Consider the following 27,484-nt stretch of genomic DNA (forward strand, 5'->3'; position numbering starts at 1 on the left):
GGGGCGGGGCCCCTGGGGGGGGGGCAGGCGCGGGTGGGAGTTACACATCTTTCAGGCCCTCAGCGTTAAGGAGGGAAATGACCAGCTGCAGACGAGGCAGCCACAGCACTGCTGGTGCACTGTGCTGTCACTTCAGGAAGGAGGAAAACCGAGAACAAATTTGACGTGGTTACCACACGGTGATTGCAGTCCTAGTCAAGGATGTCACAGTCACGCCACCCACTGAGCAGAACTCAGATGGAAATGAGAGGCCTCCTTCAAAGTGTCTCAAGTCACTGCCTATCCTGAACAGAATAAGCCGAGGAGCTTAAAGAAACAGTCCCGTGGCCCTACCTCCTCTGGCTTCCTGAGTCCTCGGGTTTCTCTTCTACTAAAGAGAACTGCTCTCAGCTACAGGTAAATAAAGCAACAGCGCTTCAGGAGCAGGCAGGGCCAGCGCACCTTTTCTGACATTTGAATCACCGTTTATACCATGAGAATTAGATCTTCTACAAAATTCCAACAAGTGAAGAAAAAGAAGTTTACACTCAGGGACTTCTGTCTGCATTCAGAACACTACAGAGCTCGAGCTGATCTGCTATTGCAACACCACCTGCATTTCTAAGACGTGTTTGGAGCTCTGCTACTGGTCTTTGAGACTGAAATATAAATATTTACCACTTATCATAGTGAGTAGGATTCGGGGTGAAGGACGGGTAGATAGAGGGAGTGGTTTTCACTTCGGGTTTGCAAAACCAAAACCATGAAGGGAGCCACGTATGTACCTGTCCTGTTTCTGGTGAGGAAAACAAAGCTTTTGTTCCCTTAGAATTAAAAACCAGGCTCCCAGATGGTGTTGATGTTCTCCAATTTTGAAAAGTACCTTTAATGTCAACTATTGAACTAAAGACGGAATGACTCAGGGGGGAAGTTTGGGAGACTCAGAAAGTTCAAACTGACTGCTCCGTGGTTACTCAGTAGTCTGAAAGCCCTAGCTTCTGTTGAAGACCAGCCTCATTCCCCAACTGGGAGTGTGGGCCAAATGTCACCAAATGTCAGATATAGGAATATCCGGCTTTCGTATGAGGAAGAGTCAGAGAAGATTATAAAATGTAATTGCCATTTCAGACCAATTTTTATGCCCAATTTCCAGTGAAACTTCTAATTAATACCATAAAATGAAAATTTAGATTAATTCTCATGGTACGAAACTGGCCCAAAACACCGGGGATGACTAAGGAAAAAGTGTCAGGTAGCTGGGTTCCTTGCTTATCGAGGGTTAAACGTCATTTCTTTTACTCACTCTGCACATCAGCATACTGAAAATCAGGGTACACGTTACCTTGATGAGCCAGGAAGAAATATCCACTCCAATATAAGTAAAATCATCCTGAAAATGAAACATATAGAGTCCAATAGTGACAATTATTATAGTCATTCACCATATGACATACACAAGAGCAAACAATTCAACAGCTTTAAAAATACTTTATTTCCTCCTTCACAAACGCTTGAGCCTTTTGACCATGACGCAAGGCACCACAAATTAAATAAAAATGTGTATTAGAATATATTTGTGTTATACATGATTCAAGATAAGTAGGATTTTGAAAGCGAGCAGGTGCCAGTTGCCAGGGCGGGAGCGGGGGACCAGTGCCAGGGCACGCACTTCGCTACAGTGTTTCTGGAAGTATGCAGCGCTCGCCACACTGCACCACTGGAGAGGCTGCCCCGCATCAGCACATCCAGGAGAGGCACCGCATCCATAATTTCTCTATGAAATAAAATACCAAAAGTACTTCCCTAAGTACAAAGACATCTGACTGATAGACTACGTACCACTAACAGACTATGATTATTAAACATCTTCAATGTGTTTTTCATGACCAAAAAAAAAAAAGGTTTCATATAAAAGCTTCATAATATAACTCCAAAACAGAATTCATACATGTTTAAAATCGGAAGCCAGGCTGGCTATTTCTCATAATTTTCTTTTCATTTCTTCCAGTGTTTTTATTGTGATAAATATGTACCCAGATTCCTACCAGCTTAAATATGCGTGCAGCACTTTGCTCTGAGCACCATGATCGTGGTTCAGTAGTCTCTTTGGGACTATAATCCTAATCCGAGGAGAGCAGCTCTAGTTTCCATTCACACTTGCTCCTTCCCCTCAAATCATGTTAGTGTTGACCAAATCCCAGTAAATGTCAGCTACAAACTGAGATGTGTGAGCAGAGGCCCAAAGAGTAATTAGGAGTAATTTCACAATGATCTGGTTAAGAAAACACACAAAAAATGAATGATTTCACCTTATAAAAAGACTCGACTTGAATTTAAACAAGAGATGGAAGTGAAAGGAGGGAAACACTGTTGCCATCGGAGGTGGGGCGTTCCGGACTGCAGCGACAGAGCCGCGGCACTAAGCCCGAGGGCCGCCCCCACTACGGGCCCCCACCGGTGACTTGAGCCGCGGGCGCGGACGGCCTGAAGAGAGGTAGGTACAGTCCAAATTTATTCTCGATCCCTGCAAATGTTGCAACAGCCAGTCTGTAGCCTCCTACGTGATCAGGACTGGGAGCGGGCAGAACGATCCTGGATTTAGGAATTGGCTCTGACCCCATGGGTTTCCTAAAAGAAGAGAAACCGGTGAGAACCTGAGCTTTGCATCACTTTTTATCTTGGTAAAAATAGTATTTAAAAATTGTTAATACCTGCCTCATATAAAGAAGTTGTGGAGTTCTAGTTAGTTGTATGATCCCCTTTGAAATGTATTTGGTTACATAATTTCAATATTTTCCAAATCATTTCTTTTTTCATGTTTATTTATTTTTGAGTGTGTGTGTAAGTGTGCGTGTGTGTGGTGAGAGAGAGAGAGACAGAAAGACAGACAGATAGACGGTCAGAGGCAGAGAGAGAAGGTGCTGGGGAGGTGCAGAGAGAGGGAGACAGAGGAGCCAAAGTGGGCTCTGCAATGACAGAGCCTGACGCAGGACTCGAACCCACGAACTGTTGAGAGCATGACCTGAGCTGAAGTTGGACGCTTAGCCGACTGAACCACCCGGGGGCCCCCTTCCTACATCCTTTCTATTTCATCCTTAGGAATGAGATTAATGTATCCATCTTAAGAACCAACGACAGGACACTGGAAGAGCTGAAACTTAGCTGCAGATTTAGCAGGATACTTACACGCCTCCAAAATCAATGTAGAACCATCGCTGAAGCAATTCATATGTCAGCAAAGTTACACCAAACTGGGGTGAGGATCGAAACACACGTGCTTTGAAAAAATGGGGAGATGATAGATTCAATTAGATTTATCAAAAATTTACCTGATACCAAAGGCTTAGTTAAGAACAAATTATTTCCATACCACCAGCTCCTTTCCAAAGAGCCTTTGGGCCTTCTTCCCGCAGGATCTTCCGAAAGCAGTCCGTCACCCCGCTGTAAGTGGTTTGGCCAGCCCGGGCTGCCACCTGTAATCGTGTCTTGATAACATCAGCAGGGGTCACTAAAGATGCCGCCGGCATACCTGCAGGAAAGGCACCACCATCGCAGTCTGGTCACATTCTCACTATATAAAAATCACTGTGCTCTGAACTGCTGGCCGTGGAAAGAAAGTCAAGAGTCTGGTGAAATCAAATGCCTCCCGCGCTATCCTCTGGGAAGCGCGGCCAGTACTGTCCTCTGCAGAGGCTCCTTAAGACCCTCCTCCCCTCCCCTGCCCCGGACCGCTGCGGTAGGTCCACATTTATTAATACCTTTAAGGAATATTTGTCAACAACACTACTCAAGTGGTTGAGAACAAATGGAGAAAGGCTTTTTTTCTTCTTTTTTTTTTTGACTTTCCTGTCTAAATGAGTCACTTGCAAAGTTATTAGGTCCGATTTTCAGAGGTGAAGTTCGTTACGTGTTTCCTCTTCACGCTTTTCTGTGGCTGCTGGCAGTCACGCGAGGTGCCTTCTCGCACACGTTCAACCACCCTTTCCCCACCAGAGCCTAACCTCTCCAGTTACACCAGAGAAAGACTTTAGTGAGGGCTGAGGCTAAGCAAACAGTGTGGGGCAGGGGGTGGTGGTGATCAGAGGCAGAGACTCCCAGAGATAACACTTCAGGAGTCATTTTTCCTACAACTGACATCTCCAGAAAAAATATTTGACAGAAAGCTGAAAATTTATACTGGCTGATAATCAATGAAAAAGGAACAACAACAGCAACAAAACCCTCCCCAAATTACCAATGGGAAATTTTTCTGCAGTCATTTAATCCAAAACGGGGCGGCCCATGTTTAGATTTTTTAAAAGCGAGACTGTACTCAGAAGACACTGTCTCTTATGGTTTTATTACTTTTCCATTATGAACCTATTCCAAACCAAATTGGTCAAATGCAGATGCATAAATCTCCTTTGCTTTTTTTAAGGCTTAATAATCCTGTAAGAATTTCTGTCCAAACCATCGTGGTCTGGCTCACAAGTACAACTCATCCTTCTAACGGACAGCTTTCAGGTTTCAGTGTGTGCGTGTGCAAGGACATGTGCACGGGGAGATGTGCACAGTACACGTTTGTATGCATCTTCCTCAGGTACAGCTCTGCCGCCAGCTTTACTGGACACCTCACAAACTTTCAACGTAACTGTGTTTTCTAAAATACATCACATTTTTTGCAAGTGCAAAAGCTCACTCTATATCCAACGCTTCACTGGATTAAGTCATACTGAATTTCCTATTAACTTGGAGGAATTATTTTAACTTTGCGCCAGGAATTTATCCTCCAACATAATGGAAGGAAACAGGAAAAATGCTCAGAAACCCACTGTGTTCACACCACCCATTACATTTTACTTCCTGGTTTAGAAAGAGGTTAGCAAGGCTGTCTGCTTTTGACATGTAGTAAAATCCTCCTTGCAACAATGGGCAGGCATGTCAGAATGACAGGGAGAAACACACAGGCAATCACACGGGTAAAAAAGTCTCCTTCAGTTAGTTTTTACAAATAGCAACTTGTTATGAAAAAGAGAGAAGTATTGGGGGGCAGAGAAAAAAGATCTTGATTATGAAATAAATATGGCAAAAAACATGTAAGATGTTTAGCAAGTCGTCTGGCAAAATCGGTTGTTGTTGTTGCTGCTGGTGGTGGTGGTGGTGGTGGTGTGTGTGTGAGAGAGAGAGAGAGAGAGAGAGAGAGAGAGAGATGGGGACTGGAAAGAGAGAGAGAGAGACAGATAGAGAGAGAGGTGGGGACTGGAAAGAGAGAGAGAGACAGAGAGAGAGAGAGGTGGGGGCTGGAAACACAGCAGCCCGCCCGGGGCCCTCAGCACATCCCACTCGGCCTCACCTCTCCCCGGCTGACGGCTGTGAGGGCCCGGGCGTTAATCCACGGACGGGGATTTCTGGTAGACGGCTGGTGAAACTAACCTGGAGAACAGCCTCACGCTGCTCCGAAGCAAGGCCAGGAAAGCAGCATCTACCAGTAAGAACTTGGCCACCAGAAATTTGTTGATTTGGGTGGCCAGGGTTGGCAAAGACTCTGGGTAAATTTGCCTGGTCTCTCCAGGCTTCCAAAAAGGCTAAGACAACCCTGATCAAGAGGTCTCGGTTTCTCTATGCCCAAACATGGGGGAGCAAGTAGAGGCTGGGAAACAGAGAGGCTTCTTCAAGGCTCCTCAATAGCAGGCTGCCTGATGCTTCAGTGACGACACAGATAATGAGACCTACCCACTGCCTCTGTGACAAGAACAATTTGGGGTGTTCTCCAGCCAATATAAAATTATAACCTTTTAAAGGGGGCCCAGTACCTAGAGAGTAGAAGTTCATTTATAAGAAAAAGAAAGCACAACCAGCAAGATACAACATCGGGGCAAGACATCCTCAATATTCATAAATATCCTGTTAGTGTTTGTAAAGCATGCGCTTCTCTGTTTATGGGATATGGAGTCAGTATCTGTTTATTTTGGGTCAAGGTGAAGGGACTCACAAATCCCCTCTGCATCCTTATTGATAGTATCTACTTGATGGATCAGCATCTAAGAAAAGTGTCAAGATCTGGAATGAGAAAGTATCATGTTCTTATCACACTCTTAAGCTGAGGTTTTAGGAAATGGTATTATGTGAGTACTACATAAGGGTGGGTGGCAATACACCGGGGAAGGATTTCAGTTTAAAACGGAACCAGAGGATATGAAAGGAGGGGATGCTCAGGCATGCTCTCTGAGAAGAACGGACTTGGGAACAGATCGACTACTTGCCCGTAAACGCTTGATTTGCACAAGGCGGAGGTCTATCTCCTGACCAATGAACATCCATCCATTCCGCAAGCAATTTCTCCCCATCCTGAAGCCAATGAATTTACTGCTTGGATGCTGGCTGGACGCCCATCAAGTGTTATACCAGGTGTTCCCCCTCCCCTGCACCCCTGCAACTCTTCTGCTCCTTCTGAATAAACTCCATTTCTGGTCATTCCAGCTTGCCTCAATTTATCTCTTTATTTAGGCAGACGCTATCTTCTCAGTGAGTTTTATTTTTTATAAGTGCAAAATAAGACTGTGCTTCCGAGTGCTATTTTTAAACCCTGAATTCCATTCAGTCTGACATTAATATTGCTAAACTTGCTTATTGTTGGTATTTGCCTAATACATATTTTTCAATCCGTTCTCTTTCAGTTGTTCTATGTCACTGTTTTCTCAAACTTCAGATGACTAGATTTCCTTTCACAACTCGTCTAGAATAGGCATTTGTTTTTTACTAGGGGCACTGAATCCATTCAATTGTGGCTATAATTGTGGTTATTAGACTTATTTCTGCCATCCAATATTGTGGTTTTCATTTTCTGTTTCTAATTGTTCCCCTTTTGATCTCCACCCTTTCCTAATTTAGATATTACATTTATCACATAGCTACACTGTTTACAATATGCACAATAAATGTACATTTGCCCCTTTCACCGGCAAGTCCTTCTTATAGAAAAATATATATTATCACAGTCACTATTTACTGAAATTACTCTCGGGTTTACCTTTTATTTGCTCTGTTTCAAATACCCCATATTTTCTTCTTCCTTAAATTTGCTTTTCATTTTGCCGTAGCAAGATCTGTGAGGTGTAACCTTTGAGTTATGGGAGAAATGAACTTGAGCCCTGTCCCCTCTCCTGAACCCTTGTGTGCCTGGGAATGCCGCCGAGGCTCCAGACACCCTCTCCCTGGCATTTTGAAGGGGACAGGACTGCAGATGAAAACATGAGCAGTGAACTTTTATTACTGATTTGTTTTCTGTCCCTTTGTATTGCTTCTCTCCCGCTCCTATGAAACAGAAGTTAGACCTCCTGGACTAGTTCTACATGTCTGACACGTTTTCTCCTTTTCTTATCTCTGCGTTTTTCATTCCATATTGTAGGTTTTGTTTTTGTTTTCCCATGGCTTCATTTTCCGGATGTCTAATTTGGTCTTTGAGCATGCCCATTCTATCATTCAGACCATGTATGGATTTTTAATTTGGGCAATCCTTTTATTAATTTTTAAGAAAGCTTCCTTAAGAATGTTCCTCTCAAATCTCTCTGCAGATCTTAAGTATAGTTCTTAAAAGTTCTCTTTTCTCTGAATTGCCTGTTTTCCCTGGAATTCCTCTGCTTCTCTTGTTGCTCCTTGTCCTGGGACCTCTGGCTGTCTATTGACACTCAAGTTCAAAGAACAGACTGATGAGTGTATAGGTCAGTTTCACTGGCAGGCTGCTCTCCCAACTCAGAGGTGGGGGCCAGCAATGGGCTTTGTGAAATGGGGGAGTCCTGTTAACTGGGTATAAGGGTTGGGGAGGAGGCCCAGAAGGGTTGGGACTTTCCAAGTCGCTGAAATGTGGAGGCTTCACTCACTCTGGAAGTAGAAGAAATTCGTTTATATCCCTCTTGGGAAGAGCTGCCGTTAGCTAGGTCGTCGGTTCATTCGTTCAGTTCATTCATTCATGCATGCATTGATTCCACCTGTGGTGAAGGTCTGGAACCTGAAGCCTACCCTGTATTTTTTCAGTTCCTTACACTCAGCCCTCTCCAGGCAATCGGTGCCTTTTTTTTAGAGAAGAGCCAGGGGCTTTCATCCCGGATTCAATTGTTGCCCGCTTGAAGCTCCACACAAAAAAGGAAAAGGGAGGACCAAGCCCCACCTTCAGGCCAGGAATGCAGCTCTTTCATTCCCGTTAAAGATTTACCTTACCCCCTCCCCCACTCCTGGTATTCTATTGTTCATTCACTGGTTAAAATTCTCTGGTTCAGCTCTTACCTTAAGAGTGGTTTTTTTTTTCTGTCGGTGTTCTGGGTTGTGGCACCCTACAGGCCAGTTTTAGAGTCAATATGCTTCTGTTTCCCGCCTTCCGAGGGCTGGTGGTAATAATTTCTAGTGCCAACAGGAGTTTTAAAAAATGTATTTTCTGATATTTTAAGGTATTTGGGTTGAAAGGAGAGATTGATGAATATACTCAGTCTATTACTTTGATTCAATCTCTCCCATTATATATTTTTTAAGGTTCTAAGAACTGCTTTTAAATTATTTTAACCTTTATGTGCACATAATTAACAAATTTGTGTCAACAGTGCTTCCCTCCTAACTTCATTCTTTTAATATGTTTGCAAAAGCATCGAAAGGGTCACACACATACTGTGTACTGAATAGCTTTTAAAGATACTCCTGAGTTACAACTTAATCTAAATTTCATTTATCCTTTTCCTCATCACTGACAATTACAATCATCTCTAATGACGAAGCTCTAAAATTTGAGAAATACCAGATATCCCTTATTTGAGATTATCCATAAGCCATGTCGAAATGCCCTTCAATAATCAAAAAGCAACATGTTCACTGCAGGGAATTAAAGCTTAGTTTCTTAATTTCAGGCTCTCTGCTTTGGCTCCCACCTTCTGACACAGAGGCACGTTGGCCAATGAACATAAATTCAAATACTGGTTAGGCTTACTCTATCCTGTGAAATAATGGAGATGTAGGGGAGGGGCAGAGGGAAAGAAAGAGAGGGACTCTTCAGTGCGGCTCAGTCTCAGGACAATGAGATCAGGACCTGAGCCCAAATCAAGAAATGGACGCTTAGCTGACTGAGCCACCCAAACACCCTGGAATATCTTTAAATACTGGAAGAACGCACGCTCTCTCTCAAAACATAAGTAAATAAAGATATTCTCAGTTCACAACCATATACGTATACCTAAAAAAAAAAAAAAAAAAAAAAAAAAAAAACCCCCACCAAAAAAACCCCCAAAAAACATCCAATGTTCTCCAGGTTTTGAGACACCTGTTAAAATACTACTGTATCAAAATACTACTGTTAAATACTACTAAAGCAATCTAACTTCAGGACAAATAAAATTTTTAGAAAGACAGTACTTACTGAATAACTGAAATTACTATCAAAATATAGAAAACATGATCATATTAATTTGATACCAAATCCATCTTATTTATAATACAACTGGTCAACCAAAAACATACATAATCTGTGTAGGAGAGATTTTATATAAAATTACATTTTATATAACAATACACATAAAAATAGTAATTATGTAACAGTAATATTACATTATAGTAATATAATAAAATTATATTATTATAGTATATTACTATAAACTTATAGTATAGAAAAATTATAAAATATTAAAATTATAAAACAAAAATTATAAAATAATGGCATTATGTTCTGATAAAAAAAGTTGGTGGTCAAACTGCTACTCATGCTTACTTTGAGATGAGTGTTTCTCCTTTCTGCTAAAGACAAAGATCGCTGGGGGATTCTGCACATCCTCCACCCATGTGTCCTCTACCTAGGAAACGCCTTTGTTCTCACTGGCATCCGAAAGGGAACGCGAGGCCCTGATCCACAGCCCAGACAGGTGTGCGTTGTTGTGCCCGCCGCCCTTGCGGATGGGGTTGCACCGGGCAACAGCACGTGTGTGAACGCAAGTCTTCCTGCCCTTCTCCACACTGCCTTCCACAGCCCAGCAAGGCTCCACACTGCAGGTGGGTGCCCTGTTTCCTCCTGTGACATCAGTCAACTGCTCAATACGAGATATAGATTTTTATGTTCATCTTATAACAAAATATGTTACTTATTAATTCAGATGCATTTTTAGGTATTTTTATTTAGATTTGCAGCTAAACAATTATGTGCAAATAATGATGGTTTCATTTTTTCTTTTCTAATATTTATGCCTCTTACTTCTTTTTCCTATTTTACTACATTGACCGAAACCTCCAAAATAAGCCTGAAAAACAAGGATGACAGAGACATCCTTGTCTTATCCTCAATTTCAGTGAGAACAGTAGTTATGACACTTTGCCACTGGCTTTTCATAGATGTTATTAAGAAAGTGGTTTAGTTCTCCTTATGTGGTTTATACAGATTTGTGCAATATGCAAGACCATCAAGCTTTGAGGCAAATCTGTTCTTTGAAGAAAAAAAAAAACCAATGGGTGACAGTCTGTCTTGTATTTTTCCATCCTATAGGGAAGCAGATGGATAATAATGAAAGAAAAGTGTTTCATTTGACTCCCAAATGACTCTCAAATGACCTCCTGTATTCACACCTCAGCCTCTGTTTAGTTTCCTTGTACATTACACAGGTGTAACCAATAGGATTGTGTGGAAGTAAAGGCGTGTGACTTCCAAGGTTTGGTCACAAAAGGCAGTTGGGGCTTTGCTCTCTTCCCCTGTCCTCTCTTCCCACCCCTTTCTCCCCCTCCCTTCATCCCTCTCTGAGCTGGCTCTGGGGGGGAGTCAGTCGTCTCGTCACAAGAACATCCAAGGTAACCTACAGGCAGGCCATGTGGCAAGGGAACTGAGAGGCCTCTTGCCAACGGCCATGTGACTGAGCCACGAAAGTGAATCCTCCAACTTCAGCCGAGCCGCTGGCCGACACCTTGACTGCAACCTCATGCCAGACCTTGGGCTAGAGGCACTCAGATAAGCTGCCCCCAGTCCGCAGAAACTATGAGATGATCAGTGCTTGCTGTTTCCAGCTGGGCAGCACCGGGGACATCTGTTACGCAGCAACAGATAGCGAACAGAGAAGGCAGCTGAAAAACGGCTGAAAGACCCTGGGACAGCTGCACGGCTGACAAGGCAGCCGGGGGCCATAAACCAGTTCCGACTTCCAAGAATAACGTGGTAATGCTTTAAAAACAGTCATACTTTTTAACAGCAAACTCACTTTAGGGAGTCTATCTCCAAGGAAAATGCCCCAGAGTAGGGGATAAGCCTTTCAGCACAAAGATATTTTTTTAAACAATATAATACATTTAAATTTTTTTTGAAAAAAGTTTAAGAATCTAAGATTGAGGGTTAGATAACTACATAGCAGTTAAAAACTATGTTTACAAAGTTTTGAAACATCTAATATTATTATTGAACATTTAAAAATACTTAATATGTACCAGGTTACTTTCTTGGATCTTTCCATTTATTAATGTGTGACCTACTGACCTCAAAATAACTTTATGAGACTAAGACTATTCTTCACCCCATATATAGATGGGGAAACAAGAAGAAAGGGAGTCAAAACCTGTGCAGGTCACACGGTTCTAAGTGGGGACACTGGCACTGGAACATGCCTAGTCTGGCCCCACAGCACATGCCATTGGCCATGGTGCCGTGACGGCTCACAATGCGTCAGCTACGGAAGTAAGCAAAACCCACAGATCCACAGTGTGACCATAGTTACAACCATTCAGAGTTAACAATGATGCAAAGGGAAACAAATTAGCAGAAATGTTGACTAGGAATTATCTTAGGTCTTGGAATAACAGATAATATTTTCTTATTTACGCTTTTGGTTACTTTCCATACTTTCCAAGTATTCTACAACTTAGCAATATTATTTGCCTAATCATGAAAAAAAAACTGAAGGAAGAAAATAAACCTCGAAGGAGAAGAACAAACAAACAAAAAAACCCGCCAGTCATTTCTACAGCTCTGGTAGCATGGATTACCTAGGAAATTCGACCCAGAGATGAAATCCCTTCTGGGTGGCTATCTTTCTTAAGAGCAGAGTGTAGGCACTATTTTTGTTCTATTTTGGAGAGAGGCCTAGACTTTGATCTGAGCTCTAATACATATCCTCTGATTTCACAACTGATTCCTGGAATAATTTACAGAGAGATTCTCTTGGATTCGATGTACTACTGGCGAACGTTTATTGAGTGTTTACTATATGCTCGGCACTGTGCTAAGTCCCTCACACGGGTGTTCTCACTTGTACCTCACAGGCACACTCTGTAGTCAGCACCATTATCATCTCCATTCACGGCCAAGGACACTGAGGTTCGGCAGAGGTTAGGTAATTTGCCCAAGCAGCACACTACCAAGACTTGTGGCGGTGCTCCCCAGGAGGTCCTACCTTATTTCAGATAAGTAATTTATATTGTACAATGTACAAAATGCATTGCATTATAACCTTTTGATTTAGAAAATATTATTCTGTACACACATGTAAGTGGCATACAGCAGGACACAGTTAATCAATGGCTGAATTGGGATTAAAACTGGGAATTCTATATTGTAATCCCCAAATCATCATTTTTTCTTGATAGAGGTACAGTGGTCCTACACTGCACCTCTATCAACAAGGGTCCCTGAGGAGCCAGGAAAGGACAGCCTTGCCTCATTTACCATCACTATCTTTGAAAGAAAAGGGATTAACTAAGAATTAGGAGGAGCGCCATGGGTCCCTGCCTTCAGGGGCTCCCCAGGCTACAGGCAGGGCCGCAAAACAGCAATCAACCTCTCAGAACAGAGGCTTGTTCTCCCGAGCCTCAAGTCAACAGATCTCTGGAGAACAACACCTGTATCAAAAATGTTTAGACGCAGGCATCCCACCACTGCCTTAGGGTTTGTTAACTCATTAAATGTTTGCCACCACCTGGAGAGCGAGTCTGGATTGTTCCAGCCTTTAGGGTCTCTGAACCTGGAGCATCAAAGATCCAACTGACTCCTGCTGTGGCTATAATCAAATCTCCCCTGGGAATTCACACCAGGATGTGGAGGCCAACCTTACCCTCCTCATCTATTTCTTTTTCCTATTGACATAGTCACTTTAGCACCGAGAACAAGAAGAGTCCTTTCCCTCTGGGGTTCAGTGAACACACACACCCTGTTCCTGTAACACAGCGACGGGTCGGTACTACGTCACCTTTATCTAGATTCTGGACAAGCATTCCTGTACCATTTCGGTTAGACACCTTACAGCACAATGATTCCAATTTGTAAAAACGTCCAGCAGAACAGTCATCCCTGGTATGCTGTGAAGCGAACTACGAAACTATACAGAATGTGGAATTCAACAACGCCACAAAATGCACCAAAGTTTCCTGGACCTTCTCTGGCGTTAGGAAATCAAGCTTGCCTAATCTAACCTGCCAGAAGGTTAATTTTGTCTCCTTTCTTTTCAGTAGCTATTCAGAGCAATCTGCAGCCACCTCACATGTGCCCAATCAAGAACTACCAGAAAAGAATTCCAGGGCAGCGGCACGGCAGAGGCCAGCGGAGAACACGGCCCCGTGCGGGCCACTCACCAGCTATGGCGCCAGCCAACAGCAAGCTTCCGGGGCTAATGTGCCCGTCTTCACTTGCAAAGGAAGCCTTCACATGAGCGTAGCACGGGAAGTAGATGGCCGAGAAAGGAATGTCCCGCAGAAAGCATGCTTTGGCACCCTGTACATTTGAAAAGGAAGAAAAAAACCACATGAAACACATATCCCATTGAGAAGATCAGGCTTTTCTGGAACTTACCTCAGAACAAAATATTCCTGGAGAAGACCAAATTTGTACTCACAAGTCGAAAGGGGAACAGAAAAAAGAAAAATATAACCCAAATTCTCCAAGTAATAAATCTGAATTTTGTTTTTAAAAAATAAAACTAATTTTATTGTGTGGTGTGAGAAAGAGTGAGGTACTTTTTGTTTATTCCAATGATTAGACTTTGACGAAAACACTTCTGGAACTCTGCCTGCAATATCTTTTTAAATCCCTACTGATGGCAAGTCACTCACTGGCATTTCAAGGAGGATCTGTTCTCAGAAGACGGGCAGCAAAACCCAAGATGCCCCTTTGTTTACATACTAGGAAGCAGACAAATTATACAGGTGGCAGGGGAAGAGGTTTGTTTTCTATATTGTTTGAGACTGATGAAAGTGTTGGATTCTTTCCCAGAAAAAATTACACATACGTAAAAATTATATACCTTTTGAAGGGGTTCCTGGATCCCCTAATTTATTCACATATTTGCCCCTTCTCCCCCAGGGTATGAAACATCGATAAATGCTTGTTCTAACCCTTTAAAATGTTTACAATAATTCCTACCCATTCAAGAGCTGTGTGTAGAGCAATCAGCAACTAGAGCGAAGTCTTCAAATAATTTCCAGTGCCAAAATAATGCACGGGAAGCCTTGAGAACTGATGGGTGCCTAGAAATGCAGAATTCTGGTGAAAACCACAAGACATATACTGTGTTTTAGGCAGGCCAAATGGGAAGGAAGTCACCCTTTTTCAACACCTCATGATTTAATACCATTTCTTTCACAGATTTCTAATACCTAAAAATTTCCACTAACCTGAGAGATTCTTCAAAGAAAATAAAAGAATTCATCCAGATTGAACAGATCTAGCCAAGCCCAGTGACTTTAGTAAGGTCTAGTGATGTTGGATCGTAGGTATTTTTGCTTGATGGGAGTCTACACTCTGTCAAAGTTCCTAACACTACACATCTGTGACTGTAGCCTTTGCTTTCTGACACCATTACACTCCTGACTCAAACAGCGACTGTGGGTCATAAAACCCTTAGTTTTTTTCATACAAATTGCTAATAACCTAGGTATACTGTAACTTAATTCACTGCCTTAAATAAGTAACATAATTAGGACTTTGTTTCATCCTATTTTGGCCCATTCTTCTAACCAGAACAAATGCTTGGAATGTGGATTCTGTGGTGTTGGCTATTTCCCAGTCAACTCACCCATGGTTGTATTAAGACATCTTTGTCCATTCTATACAGATATTAAAGGGGGGGGCAGATCCACATAATGTACTGCTTGCCAATCAACCCCCACTTCTGTATCTTATCAACCCCCCAACCTGTGAAATGCCTAACTGAAACGAAGAAACACAAAATCCACCACACCCATATTCCTCCTCTTATATATGTGCAAACTGATGCTCAGGATGATTAATCCATCAATTGCACATTTATTAAGGGCCACACTATTGGCTTGCTCAGGAGAGATCCTTGGAGGCAGTGCCCAGAGAAAGTCCAAAACTCAGGATAGGACTCTCCAATCTTTCCATCCCCCGCAGCTTATTCAAGGACAAGAAGTACAGCAGAACGCCAATATCCCTGCACAGCGCCATCCTTCCCCACTGATCATTACTGTGTGAAAGTAATACTTTCACCTGTTTGTTTCACTATTTTCACTTCCTTTTCCTCATTTTGCCTCCAAACCTTCCTAGAGTTGTGCTACTCATTTAACCCCATGCAGACAGTGTTTGGGAGATATTCAGATTAGGTGCCGAATAACAACCAATTTAAATAAAGATCAAATAAATCTTTTTCAAGTCTGGCTCCCTGTATACAGTGAAAGAAACACTGCCATAACACTGACTTTCTAAACAAACCTCTTTAGAGTAATTTTTTATAAGCTGATACAATTCTTCCTCTCACAAATTGTGCTTTCTACTAAATCTATTAGTTTTTACTTTTACCCTCACCTTTCAAATCTTCACATCTTAGAGCCAAACTTCAGTCTGTTTTTTTGCTGGTAATATTTTTCCTTCAAAATGTTTTCCCCCTGATTGTAAAATATTAACTGCTCATCATAGACAATACAGAGAAGCACTTAAAATTAAAATTGCTTTATTTTCACTGGCCAGAGATAAACCCTGCAACGGTTCAGGTTTTGGAGCTTTTCCTTCAACAGTAGCATTAATAACCATTCCATGGTTGAGACCATATTCTGTGGTTCTGAGTTATCCTTTTCTTCTCTTTAAATTCTTGGTATGTGGTTTTGTGGGGTTTTCTTGGAAGGCGGGAGTGGGAGACTGGTAGGGTCTAACATCTCCTTTATCACTCAGCCATGTTGCCCAAATTTCCTTTCTATTTGTTGTATCCCAAACTCTACTTCCATCTTCGGTCTTGGCAGTCCTGTGGATTAGGCCCCATATTGTCACTTTTCTCAAAGCTTTGTAATGACTTTACTTTCCCAGTTTTCCTCTCTCTGGTCAGTGAAGTTCCTCTCAGATAAAGCTGTTCAAGGCCCCACTCATCTGATCAAACAAGGTACATCTATCACCATGCAGCTTCCTTGATGAATGCTAAGCTGGGAACATCAACACTATGAATATCACCTCTTCATTCCTTCACACCCACTGAGCCTTCTTTAACTACAAGGTAGACAGGGAGTGAATTCTGCACAGCTCCACATTGTCTGCACTTTCTCTGTGCTCTTTTGGGTTTTCTTCAGGCTCTTATGTCTTGCTGGTATCAGTGTTGCCTATTTCAGAGAACATGCAATCAGGGGCCAGGAACCAGGGGCTAGAAAACACTCAGCAAAAATCTCTGGCCTGTCAGTAGGGGCATATTTCTGGTGACACTGATTTGACTTTGCCAACTCACACAAAAAACGCAACTAAAACAAGAAATAAGAGGCTTTGGGATGTTATCAGGCTCCCACCAGGAAAACAAGCTCATTTCTTGGAAAAATATATTAGAAACCAAAGCAAAGCTTTTAGTTTCAAATAAAGATCTGTAATTTTAGGGGGATATAACAGAGCTTGGCTGATAATTTTGTACTGGAATATTAAAAAGTTAAAAGAAAAAGGAGAGGAAGACAGCTATTAGCCCCTCTAATGCTATGTGCCTTCAATATGATCAGAAGTCCATGGGAAGAAGTGATCTGAAATTAGAAACATCCCAGATGAAAACACAAACAAACAAGAACAAATAGAAGGAAAGGGTGGAGCTGTACTACGAAACACTGAAGGAAAAATGGTCAGGAAGATGCTGTTTTTCCTACCTGGCATCAGAAAACGTGGTTCAATAATCTATGCATGCTAGAAAGTGAACTTCACACCGTGAAGAGAGGTCATATAGGTTTCTGATTATCTGAGAAAAGAGAGAAGGAAAAGCCAAGAAAGCAAGCTATCCTGTGGGGCCGGGGTTTCAGAAGAAATGAGGGAATAACCACGCAAGTCCTGAGGAGGTGACACCTGCATCACTGATGTAAGGATGGAGGGGGACGAGGAGGGCTGTCCCCTGCCCCTCCTGCACCCACCCTCCCACAGCACAGCACCTCAGGCATCTCCCTGCAGCCAATCACTCTCCTGGGCCAGGAGGTGCCCGTGGCCTCTCTCACACCCCAGGCATCAAAGCCCAATTCCCAGGGAGAGCTAACTTTGCAAAAGGCTGGAGAAAAAGACTTCTTAAATTTCTCTGGCCTCCCCTCTCCCCACCACTGTCTTGGGGTCTAAGGCACAAAGGCAGGTGCCAATTTGTAAGGCTGCCTCAGGCAGTACCTGACCTGTGGCTCCAGCGCAATGAAAAGGGAAGCAGGATGTGACAAAGGCTTTTAAAGTTCCAACAGGGAGAATGTTTCTCTCCCAGATTCCTTGATAAATCCTTCACCTCACGGTGAATACTCATTCTCCAGGCTTACATCACAACACAAACCTGTCTGACTTGAAATCCATTTTGACTAAGTGCTCAACCATTCTGAACAGGCAACTTTATATAAAGGGCAACATTCCATGCTGTCCAACAGCCTGCGTCATCAACACAAAAGTCATTACTTTGGCCATTAAAAAATTAATAAATTACAAAGTGTGTGCCACCTAAAATAAATCTTTAAATCTTCTTGCCCTGTAAGAAAATCCTTTCATTTTCCTGCCTTCAGTCTTTCTCACTGGTTCGCTGGGCATCTCTGTCCTCAGGACGCTCTCTGGTTAGCTCTGAATTTCCTCTGTAACACACAGTACAGTCACTTGGGGTAAATTCATAAATACAAAAAGCAATCATCTGATCTCTATTCATTAAAGTACTTTCTCCAAAGAGGGAAAATTATTGGTTTTTTAATTTAGTGTGCCTCTTAAAAAATAATAGACAGGAACAATAAAAGGTATCTCAGGAGAGACCTGTACATAAATAAACCAGAATCAAAACTCAGATCTAGTTTAATTACACAGTCTGGCTCCATTCCTATCCTGTATCATTCTGAGCCCTCGCCATCATCATTCTAGTTAAAGTCTAGGAGAACTTTTTCAAGGGTCGGTGTCGCTTAACTTACAGTTAGGAGTCTACAATCGACACGGGCAGTGAGGCTCAGAGACACTGGCCATAGCATCACTATAGCATGAAACTTATTTCTTTTGCTTCTCGTGCTTTTTTTTTTTTTTTTTTTGATATGGACACTGTCGAAAGCCCAAGGGAGTTTAATCAGTTCTTAAATTGCTAGAATCATCCATGAGCAAGTTTACTCTGGCAGCTCTGTCAGGCATGAAATCGTCAAGATAGAATACAACAGGATTTCTCTCTCTCTCTCTCTACACACACACACACACACACACACACACACACACACACACACACACACACAGCTATCTCCAATATCTTTTTTTCTTCTTTTAAGCTCCTCATCTTGGATGGTATCACACCTACCCAATCAATCTGAGGAACAAAACAAGCCTTAAGAATGATTGCTGATAAAGAAGTCAGGGCTTGGGCAGGTCTTTTTGCATGCTAATTCCTGCTTATCCTAGCTGTACCTGCAACTACAGCTCTAAACAGAGCATTTCTAATACAGAGGAAGGTAATTACACTCACAAAGGCACCTCTGTGTCAGGGCCGGGCACCAGGAGCCAGCAGGTCTGGGAGACGGAGGCTTAACAGTGACTCCTGCAGTGAATGCACATTGTCTAGCATGGGGGGAAATGCCAGACAGAGGGACCTGCAGCATTCAAGACAACAGTGGTGCACCTTGTCTAAGGAGGTTATTTAATGCTTCTGGCACCTGTAGTCAGAGCCACCCCTCCTTTCCTACCTTACAGGTTTAGAATTTATTTGGCATGTATAATTGTATATTTTGAACCTGGAGCTACAAACAATGGGCAGCATGTCATGTCTTGATCCCTTAGCATGCCTCTTGGTTTCTCCCAAGTGAGTTAACCCTTGTTTACACAGTCTGGCAGCACCGATCCTGCCCGGTCAAGGGACAGTTAGGCCCACGTGCCTGGGATTTAGACAGGGTGAGTTTCAGTATCTTGCTGGGAAATATCACTGGTGCCAAGACCTTTATGTGATTGTGTCACTGGTGTTAAAAACCAAAGGAACCAGCCAACAACTGGAGACTTGGTATCAGTGACACTGAAAATACTTCTATTATTTGGTTTCTTTAGGCCAGAGACTCTCAGGATATTGTTCTCTCCTTAATTCTGACCACAGCATCTTGGGAACTCAAGGTTGTTTGTTTGTTTGTTTGTTTGTTTGCTGTAGGAAATGACACTCCTATGTCGGTCCTGGCTGTCTAGTCTTCTTCTGCACACTGCTTTGCCATCAATGATGCTCATCATCAGACAGGCTGGAAAATTCTGTTAGTGGCACAGAATTTTATGACACAAAATTTTGGTCTCTGAGCATTTCACCTCCACAAAGCTAATCTATAAGACACGCCCCACCCTTTCAATTTTTCTTTTCTTTCTTTTGCCTTATTTCCCCTGATGTCTCCATACTATGTATTTGCAAGTTTCATAATCTGTTTCTACTCTAAGCATTTATACCCTGGAAATTTTAATATACACACTTATTTGTGTATATTCTTTGTTAACTTCCTCCTGTATAATATGTGCATTCTATACGACTAACATTATAAGCAACCCTCCCATCTTATTTTAATTCTAGCTTTAAAAACATGACACATCATAATTACCATTACACATATATTTAAATTCACACAGTGCTACTTAGACTAAACATTTACCACTTTCTTTGCCCTTCATTCCTTACTGCATCTCAAAACTGTCATCTGGATCACTTTTCTTCTACCTGCTGTATATTCTAGAATTTCCTCTCGTAAGGGCCTATTAATTATATACATTCTGAATTTTGCTATGTCTTTGTTTTATCCTTGTTCTTGGAAGACATTTTTACAGGTTATAGAATTCTAGGTTGAAAGACTTTTCTCTTCCACACACAGGAAACACCATCCCAATGTCTTCTGGCTTCCACTATTCCTGTTTTTAAGTTAGTTGTCAGTTCAACCATTCTCCTTTGAAGGCTGTCTGCTTTTGTCTTTGGCCATCTATGAGCTTCTCTTCAGCCTTGGTATCAGCAGCTTCACTCTAACATGTTTACTCTGGATTATTTTAATTTAATATCCCGCTTGCAATTGTTGTGCTTCGTGAATCTGTGGATTGATAGCTTTAATAGTTCTGGAGCATTTTCTTTTATACGTTCTGGTTTTCTTTTATCCCTGTAAAACCATCTCATACTTTCCTTTGTGTCTCCATGTCTCTTTGTGTCTCCATTCTAAGTTCATCTCTTATCTTTCAGTTCATTAATTCTCTCTTCAGCTGTGTTTAGTCTGTTGTTAAAGCCAGAATTTTGAAATGTACAGTTTTAAATTTTAATCATATTTTCACCCATTTGATTTTATAAAACAAATACAAACATTTATTTTATATTGCTGATAATTTCAAATTTTTAAGTCTTTGTAGGTTTAAAATGCTGCCTCTTGTTTTTTGTTATCTTTTCCTAAAGTAGCTTATTTCCTTGTATGACTTGAGATTTCAGAATATAAGCTGCTCATTTTCCTTGCAACATTATCAATGAAAATTTCTGAGGTCTGGGTTGAAGGTAGGCTCCTTTTGAGAGAATTTGTGTTTGTTCCTGGCAGATAACTGGGGGCACTACCAATTTGAGACTCTGCCAGTTTGAGAGTTTTCATATCACCCAAGAGACATAGAGTCAGCATTCAAACCCAGGTGAGACAAGCTTGGAATTCCTAATTACCCGGGGGTAGGGTTTTCCCTTCTCCATTTTCTTTCCCTCCAGAACCAAACCAATTCTCCTTATAACCCAGGGTGGTAAGATAGGGCATTTTTACTTTGCTCTTAACTTTTTCAGGACCAGGAACTGGATAAGGCAAGAATGGTCCCTAATGTAGACACCTGAAGGAGGTACTCAGTACCAGGAACGTTCAGTACAAGGTCAGCATCTGAGACTGTGCCTTACAGTTTGTGACTGAAGTGCCTTGCTTGCCCCATCTTAAGTCTACCCCTTTCTTTTAGACTTAGCACTTCAGGCAGTAACTGGCTATCCCTGGGGACATCAAAAACCGATGCTCAAGTTCAGGTGTTTGGCAAGTGCCTGAAGGCCAAAGCCAGCTTTAGGGTTCTGCTTATCTCACCTAAATTTTGGCTTGAATATTCCTTACTAGCTCATGAATTTGAAAAGGCTTTAACAAAATACGTTAAAGTATATTACCCAATATTTTTAGTTGTTTGCACTGGGATGATCAGCTCAAACATTCTATCTGCCAACGGCTAGACGCCATATGGGGAGAACATTAAAGAGGAGATGTTCAAGCCAGCTTGCTCTTGACACATTCCCTTCAAAAGTGTCCTTCAAAATGTTGAAATATTATATAGGCAATGCCCTTCATAATTCCTTTTCAACTTTTTCTCCTTGATGTAATTTCAAAGTCAGGAGAAAGAAAAGGGCTCCTTATTCCAATCCCCTTCAGCACACTCAATGAGGGCCATTTCTCTGCATTGTCAACCACTGTGGCTGACCAGCTAGTTGAGCTGGGTATTCTCTTTGTGTCCCATCTTTCTACATGCAACTCTTCTTGAAGAAAATGACTTTTCATAGAAACAGTCATGGGATGCGTGGGTAGCTCAGTCGGTTGAGTGTCCAACTTTGGCTCAGGTCGTCATCCCACGGCTTGTGAGTTAGAGCCTTGCATTTCACTAACGGCACAGAGCCCACTTCGAATATTCTGTTCCCCTCTCTCTCTGCTCTTGCCCCACTCATGCCTCCTCTCTCTCAAAAATAAACATTAAAAAAAAAATCGACATGTGCTATCTTAAATATGGATCTGTATCTGAATTCTGCCACTCCTCACCAATGAAAGGACACTGTAGGAACAAGAATACAGGCTTTGGAGTCAGAAATCTGAGCTCACATCAATACTCTGCCACTTAGCTAGTTGGTGTTGGGTATAAGTTCTTAAAAATCTCTGTATGTCAAGTCCCTCATTTACTAACTGTAATATTGTTACTGACATAAGAATTTCGATCCAACGACTAGTATGCAATACCCATTATAATACTTAGTAAAAGAATCTTCAATAAAAGGTGATGATGAAAGGCAATTACCATCATCAATGAAAAGCACACTGTCCTGTTGCAGCAGAAAATGGAAATAGCTAATAATGTTCTTTAAGCAACTTGCAGCCAACTCCTATATGGTTTCATATCTGAATCACAGTAGAGTTCTGTATTTATCAAGCTATGAGCCAGTCTTTTATTTGGCAAAAGACCTAATCCTACCAAAAAGTTTGTACTGGCTCCTCAAATTGATCATACCCCACATGGGACTTCCGGGCTGCCACGTGACATATATCTTCTTAATTTTACAGTCAATAAACATATCTTAAACTGGATACCTTTTAAAAGCATACCTTAGTCACAATTAGAAACAAGATAAATGAAGGGACAGATTAGCAGAAATGTGTCTATCACTTCTAGAAAATATATTCAGAGCACTCTATCAACAATGGATTAGCGGCATCATTTTCAATACTTTTAAACATGAAAGACTGCATATTTTATTCCAAAGTTCAATTAAAGTAAAAAAGTAGAAACTAATCCTGCAGGCACTTGGTAAAAAACAGAAACAAATGAAACTCATGACAAAAGAATAAAAACACTGACTTTATAAAAACGTTCGCCTCTGGAATGATGGGCTCTCTGTGGCATGGGACTAGGAGACCAACATTCTATTGTTATTTACTCTTTTCTGTCTGAATTTGCTTCTTTAAAACCTATTTTGGGGCGCCTGGGTGGCTCAGTCGGTTAAGTCTCCGGCTTCGGCTCAGGTCAGATCTCACGTTCGTGGCTTTGAGCCCCACATCAGGCTCTGTGCTGACAGCTAGCTCAGAGCCTGGAGCCTGCTTCCGGTTCTGTGTCTCCTTCTCTCTCTGCCCCTCCCCCTCTCATGCTCTGTCTCTCTCTGTATCAAAAATAAAACAAAACATTAAAAAAAAACCTATTTTGCCTACTAAAATTAATTTTTAACAAACTTTATGGCAGTAATTATTATAGAACTATGGTGCTATTTGGTTATACTCTCTCACCTCCCTTAGCACTGGTCAGTGTGAAGACAATGATACCATATTCATCTTTGTAACTCTAGCTGCTAGTAGAGTGTTTGCCCTCAACAAATATTTTGTGAACAAATGGAAAAATAGTTTAAAAAATAATCAATTTCTAATATTTTTTTCTTTGTGAAGTTTAAATTTTTAATTACAGTACAGTTAGCATACAGTGTTACAGGAGTTTCAGGTGTACAGTAGGGTCATCTTCTAAAATTTTTTTTAAAGTTTATTTATTTTGAAAGAGAGAGAGAGCGAGCATGAGCAGGGAAGGGGCGGAGAGAGAGAGAGAAAGAGAGAGAGAGAGAGAGAGAGAGAGAGAGAGAGAATCCCAAGCAAGCTCCACTCTTGCTCCAGCACAGAGCCTATTGTGGGGCTCAAACTCACAAACTGTGAGACCATGACCCAAGTCAAAATCAAGAGTCAGTCAGACACGTAACCGACTGAGCCACCTAGGCGTCCCGATTTTCTAATAAAGAATCTTTTCTAGTCCCCTTTAACATACTCAATTCCTTGGAATAGTGTTTTATAAAAGTAGCATTTTTCGAACTGTCTCCTTTTATTTGCTATTCTAAAGTCCAAAGAAGAATGCCTGACCAAGAGCTAGCTGTTGAGCACAGCATCAGAAATGACCTAGGACTGGGGCAGGGTGGAGGGGGCTAAATATCTCTGCAAGGATCGATTAGTTGAAATCCTATGATTTGAAATTAATAATAACTAACACATCATGCAAACTATGTGCTTATCTGGCCTATGTCCTTTAAATGTGTTACTTTAGTTACTTATTATTATCCTCTTTTTACAGATGATGGCATCAGAAACAGGGATAGAAAGATTTAAAAAGTGTTTTTTTCAGTTGGTTTTCTCTTAATGCAACCTTTAAGCATATTATGGAAAACACCACATGACTTTCAAGTTTACACCATATTAGATACAAACCCCAGCCCCTTGGGGTAGTTGATATCCTCTCATGAATTTCTAAAACTCAGCCTTTTAATGAGATAATAAGATGTCCAAACTGTTCATTTTCATGGAAGATATTTTTGACAAAGCTATCAGGAAGCCACAAAGTTACTTTTCAATGATTGCATATAGACACCACTTGGAACGCAACACGACTCCACTGACAGGTTACCTGGCTTTCTGCACAGCATATATGATTTGTATTGCTACTCTGGTTAATATAAGAACAACAACAACAACAAAAACAAACAAAGGGCCCTCTTGCCTCACAGTGGATAAAATAATTTTAATTTCTATAATTTAAGGAGCTGATATGAGATGTAACATGTTCTTATTCTAAGAAACAACACAGCAAATGGGGTGCCTGGGTGGCTCAGTTGGTTAAGTGTCTGACCTTGGCTTATGTCATGATCTCATGGTTCATGAGTTTGAGTCCCATGTTGGGCTCTATGCTGACAGCTCAGAGCCTGGAGCCTGCTTCCGATTCTGTGTCTCTCCCTTTCTCTCTGACCCTCCCTCGCTCTCTCTCTCTAAGAAAAAAAAAAAAAAACATTAAAAAATTTAGAAAGCAAAGCAGCAAGTCATTCTCCTACAAGATCTACCACACTAAAATAGCATTGGGTACTAAGCACAGGATCTAACTGCCGAGGCCTAAGCCCTCACACACCGATGCTCAGTGCCATCTCAGTTCTTCCCTAGCACACTCTCTGTCAACAATGACACCAACCCTGCCAACTGCTCGATGCCTGTGCTCTGCATATAACTTTCTTCTTAAACTTCCCTGAATCAACAAACAAACAAATTACCTAAATCCATCAAGCCTCCCTTTCCTCTGCTCTAACCTGGAGCTAAAAAGAAAATGCCATCTGCCTCTTTGGTTGCCAAAAGGATTAAATGACATGACATCATATAGAGCTTTAAGCATGGGGCCTAGCAGAGAGTAAGCACTCAATTAATAAATATGAACACTAAGAGCTTGCATGTACTGTCGATGTACATGTATGTGTGAGCACAGACACACACACAGACTCTCTCTCTCTTTTTTCTCAATTCTAAGCTAGGATTCTGTCTCTGTTGTCGCTCCAAAAATCCTGGCACCACATTCAATCTTGCTACCTTCAAATGCTTCAAATCCTCTATCTTCAATGACTCTTTTTCCTCTCTGCCTACAGATAGGCACAGTTCTCATACAAAGTTAAAAAAAAGGTTTTTAAAGTAGGTTTCTACTTATATTGATTTTTTAAAATATTTATTTATTTTGGAGAGAGAGAGAGACCGAGCACGAGCTGGGGAGGGTCAGAGGAGAAAGAGACACAGAATCCAAAGCAGGCTCCAGGCCCTGAGCTGTCAGCACAGAACCCGACATGGGGATCGAACCCATAAACTGTGACATCATGACCTGAGCTGAAGTCTCATACACTTAACCAACTGAGCTGCCCAGTTGCCCCTTAAGTTGATGTCTTAAAGATCACCACTGACTTCCATCTTTATTTTTTAATGTTTATTTATTTTTGAGAGACAGCGCATGAGTAGAAGGGAGGCAGAGAGAGGGAAACACAGAATCCCAAGCAGGCTCCAGGCTCTGAGCTGTCCGCATAGCACCTGATGGGGCTTGAATTCACGAACCATGAGACCATAACCTGAGCCAAAGTCAGAGGCTTAACCAAATGATCCACCCAGGTGCCCCACTGACCTCCATCTTTAAGTTCAAAGACCTCTTTGTTGGCTTCATCCCCGTTGGTCTCTGGCACTTGATACCATTTCACCTTTTCTTCCCCCGTCTTCTACTTATCCCTCTACCAACTCCTACCAAAGACTGTTTATATCAGTTCTCCACCTGACGGATGTTTCTATTTTGTCCACCCAGACTTCTTTCTGCCACCCGAATGCGGGTGGTGTCCGAGTTCCATCACTGGTGTCTCAGTGGCATGAAGATCGAACCCACTTCTCATAGCTTCATCCATGCAGATGACACTTAAATGAATGTTTATGGCGCCTGGTCCTCTGACAAGGCTTTAGTCCTGCATTCAGTAAGGCCAAGTAGGGAAAACACTGCACAGGAAGTCTGGAGAGTTTCAGTCTTAGCCCTCGCCCTGCCTACTAAGTCACCTTGCTACGTCTTTTAAGATTTCTGGGTTTCTCTCCTCAATTAGAAGAGTTTTACGGCATCAGACAGAAAGTTTTATAAAGTTTCTGCAGCTTCTTAAATATTAGAAAGCTCTAGGGGTGCTTGGGCGGCTCAATCAGTTAAGCGTCTGACTTCAGCTCATGTCATGACCTTGCGGTTTATGAGCTCCAGGCCTGCATGGGGCTCCGTGGTGACAGCTCAGAGCCTGGAGCCTGCTTTGGACTTCTGTGTCTCCCTCTCTCTCTATCCCTACCCTGCTTGCACTCTCTCTCTCTCTCTCTCTCTCTCTCTCTCTCTCTCAACAATTAATAAATCTTAAAAAAAAAAAAAGGAAAAAGAAAAAAAGCAAGTTCTACAGTTTACATTATTGTCACCTATCTGAGTGCTCAAGCCTGAAATCTGGGAGTTCTCTTAGTCTTCCTTTCCTTTCCACCCTGCACCACCTTGCAAGACTTTTGAGAGACTGACTCTCAAACATCCTTCAAATCAGCCCCCCTCCCTATCTGTACTGGTATCACTTTGGGTTACTGCCATCCCTTCTCCCTACCATCCCCAGCCTACAGCCCCCTAAGAGGCTGCCCAGCAGTTACTCCTGCGCTTCCTATATGGCACTGTCCACTCTGAAACTGATTTACCCTTCTTCAAACACAAACCTGAGCAGGCCGTTGTCTTTGGCTTCCCCTGGTGAATGATGACGCCTCCCTTCAGGCTGTCTCCCTCTCAGAGAGCCTTCCGGACCTTGCTCCACTCCTCAGCCCCACCTCCCTTAGAACGGGGCACACCCCTGTCAGCACTTCCCAACTGTACACATGTTGTACTCCAAGGGTCTTTTTACCCAACTGACCGCTCCACAAGATGGTCAACTTCTTATAAAACTATGCACTTTTTATTTATGGTTGTATCCCCAGGACCCAGGGCAGAGCTTGCTGGTGAAGCAATGGGAGCCTCTGAAAACGAGAAAGCAAGCTCTCCTCTAATTGTCTGCCTTCTTTCAGCTGACTTCCCAGTATCATAGTC

General features: G+C 42.0%; 1 protein-coding gene across 4 annotated transcripts in view; it reads right to left on the minus strand.

The window, feature by feature from the left end:
- Positions 1 to 1,447: 1,447 nt before the first annotated feature.
- The window catches only part of SLC25A13 (solute carrier family 25 member 13), a 182,519-nt gene continuing 156,482 nt past the window's right edge, over positions 1,448 to 27,484 (minus strand). For all 4 annotated transcript variants that reach the window (XM_029929328.1, XM_029929320.1, XM_029929335.1 and 1 more), the window contains 4 exons: positions 13,534 to 13,672; positions 3,350 to 3,508; positions 3,166 to 3,256; positions 1,448 to 2,607 (listed from right to left, as the gene is read on the minus strand). In XM_029929328.1, coding sequence (XP_029785188.1) covers positions 2,421 to 2,607; positions 3,166 to 3,256; positions 3,350 to 3,508; positions 13,534 to 13,672 — 576 coding nt within the window. In that variant the 3' untranslated portion in view covers positions 1,448 to 2,420. The remainder of the gene's footprint in view (positions 2,608 to 3,165; positions 3,257 to 3,349; positions 3,509 to 13,533; positions 13,673 to 27,484) is intronic.

The sequence above is a fragment of the Suricata suricatta genome, chromosome 2 (assembly GCF_006229205.1).
Source record: "Suricata suricatta isolate VVHF042 chromosome 2, meerkat_22Aug2017_6uvM2_HiC, whole genome shotgun sequence".
Lineage (NCBI taxonomy): Eukaryota > Metazoa > Chordata > Mammalia > Carnivora > Herpestidae > Suricata > Suricata suricatta.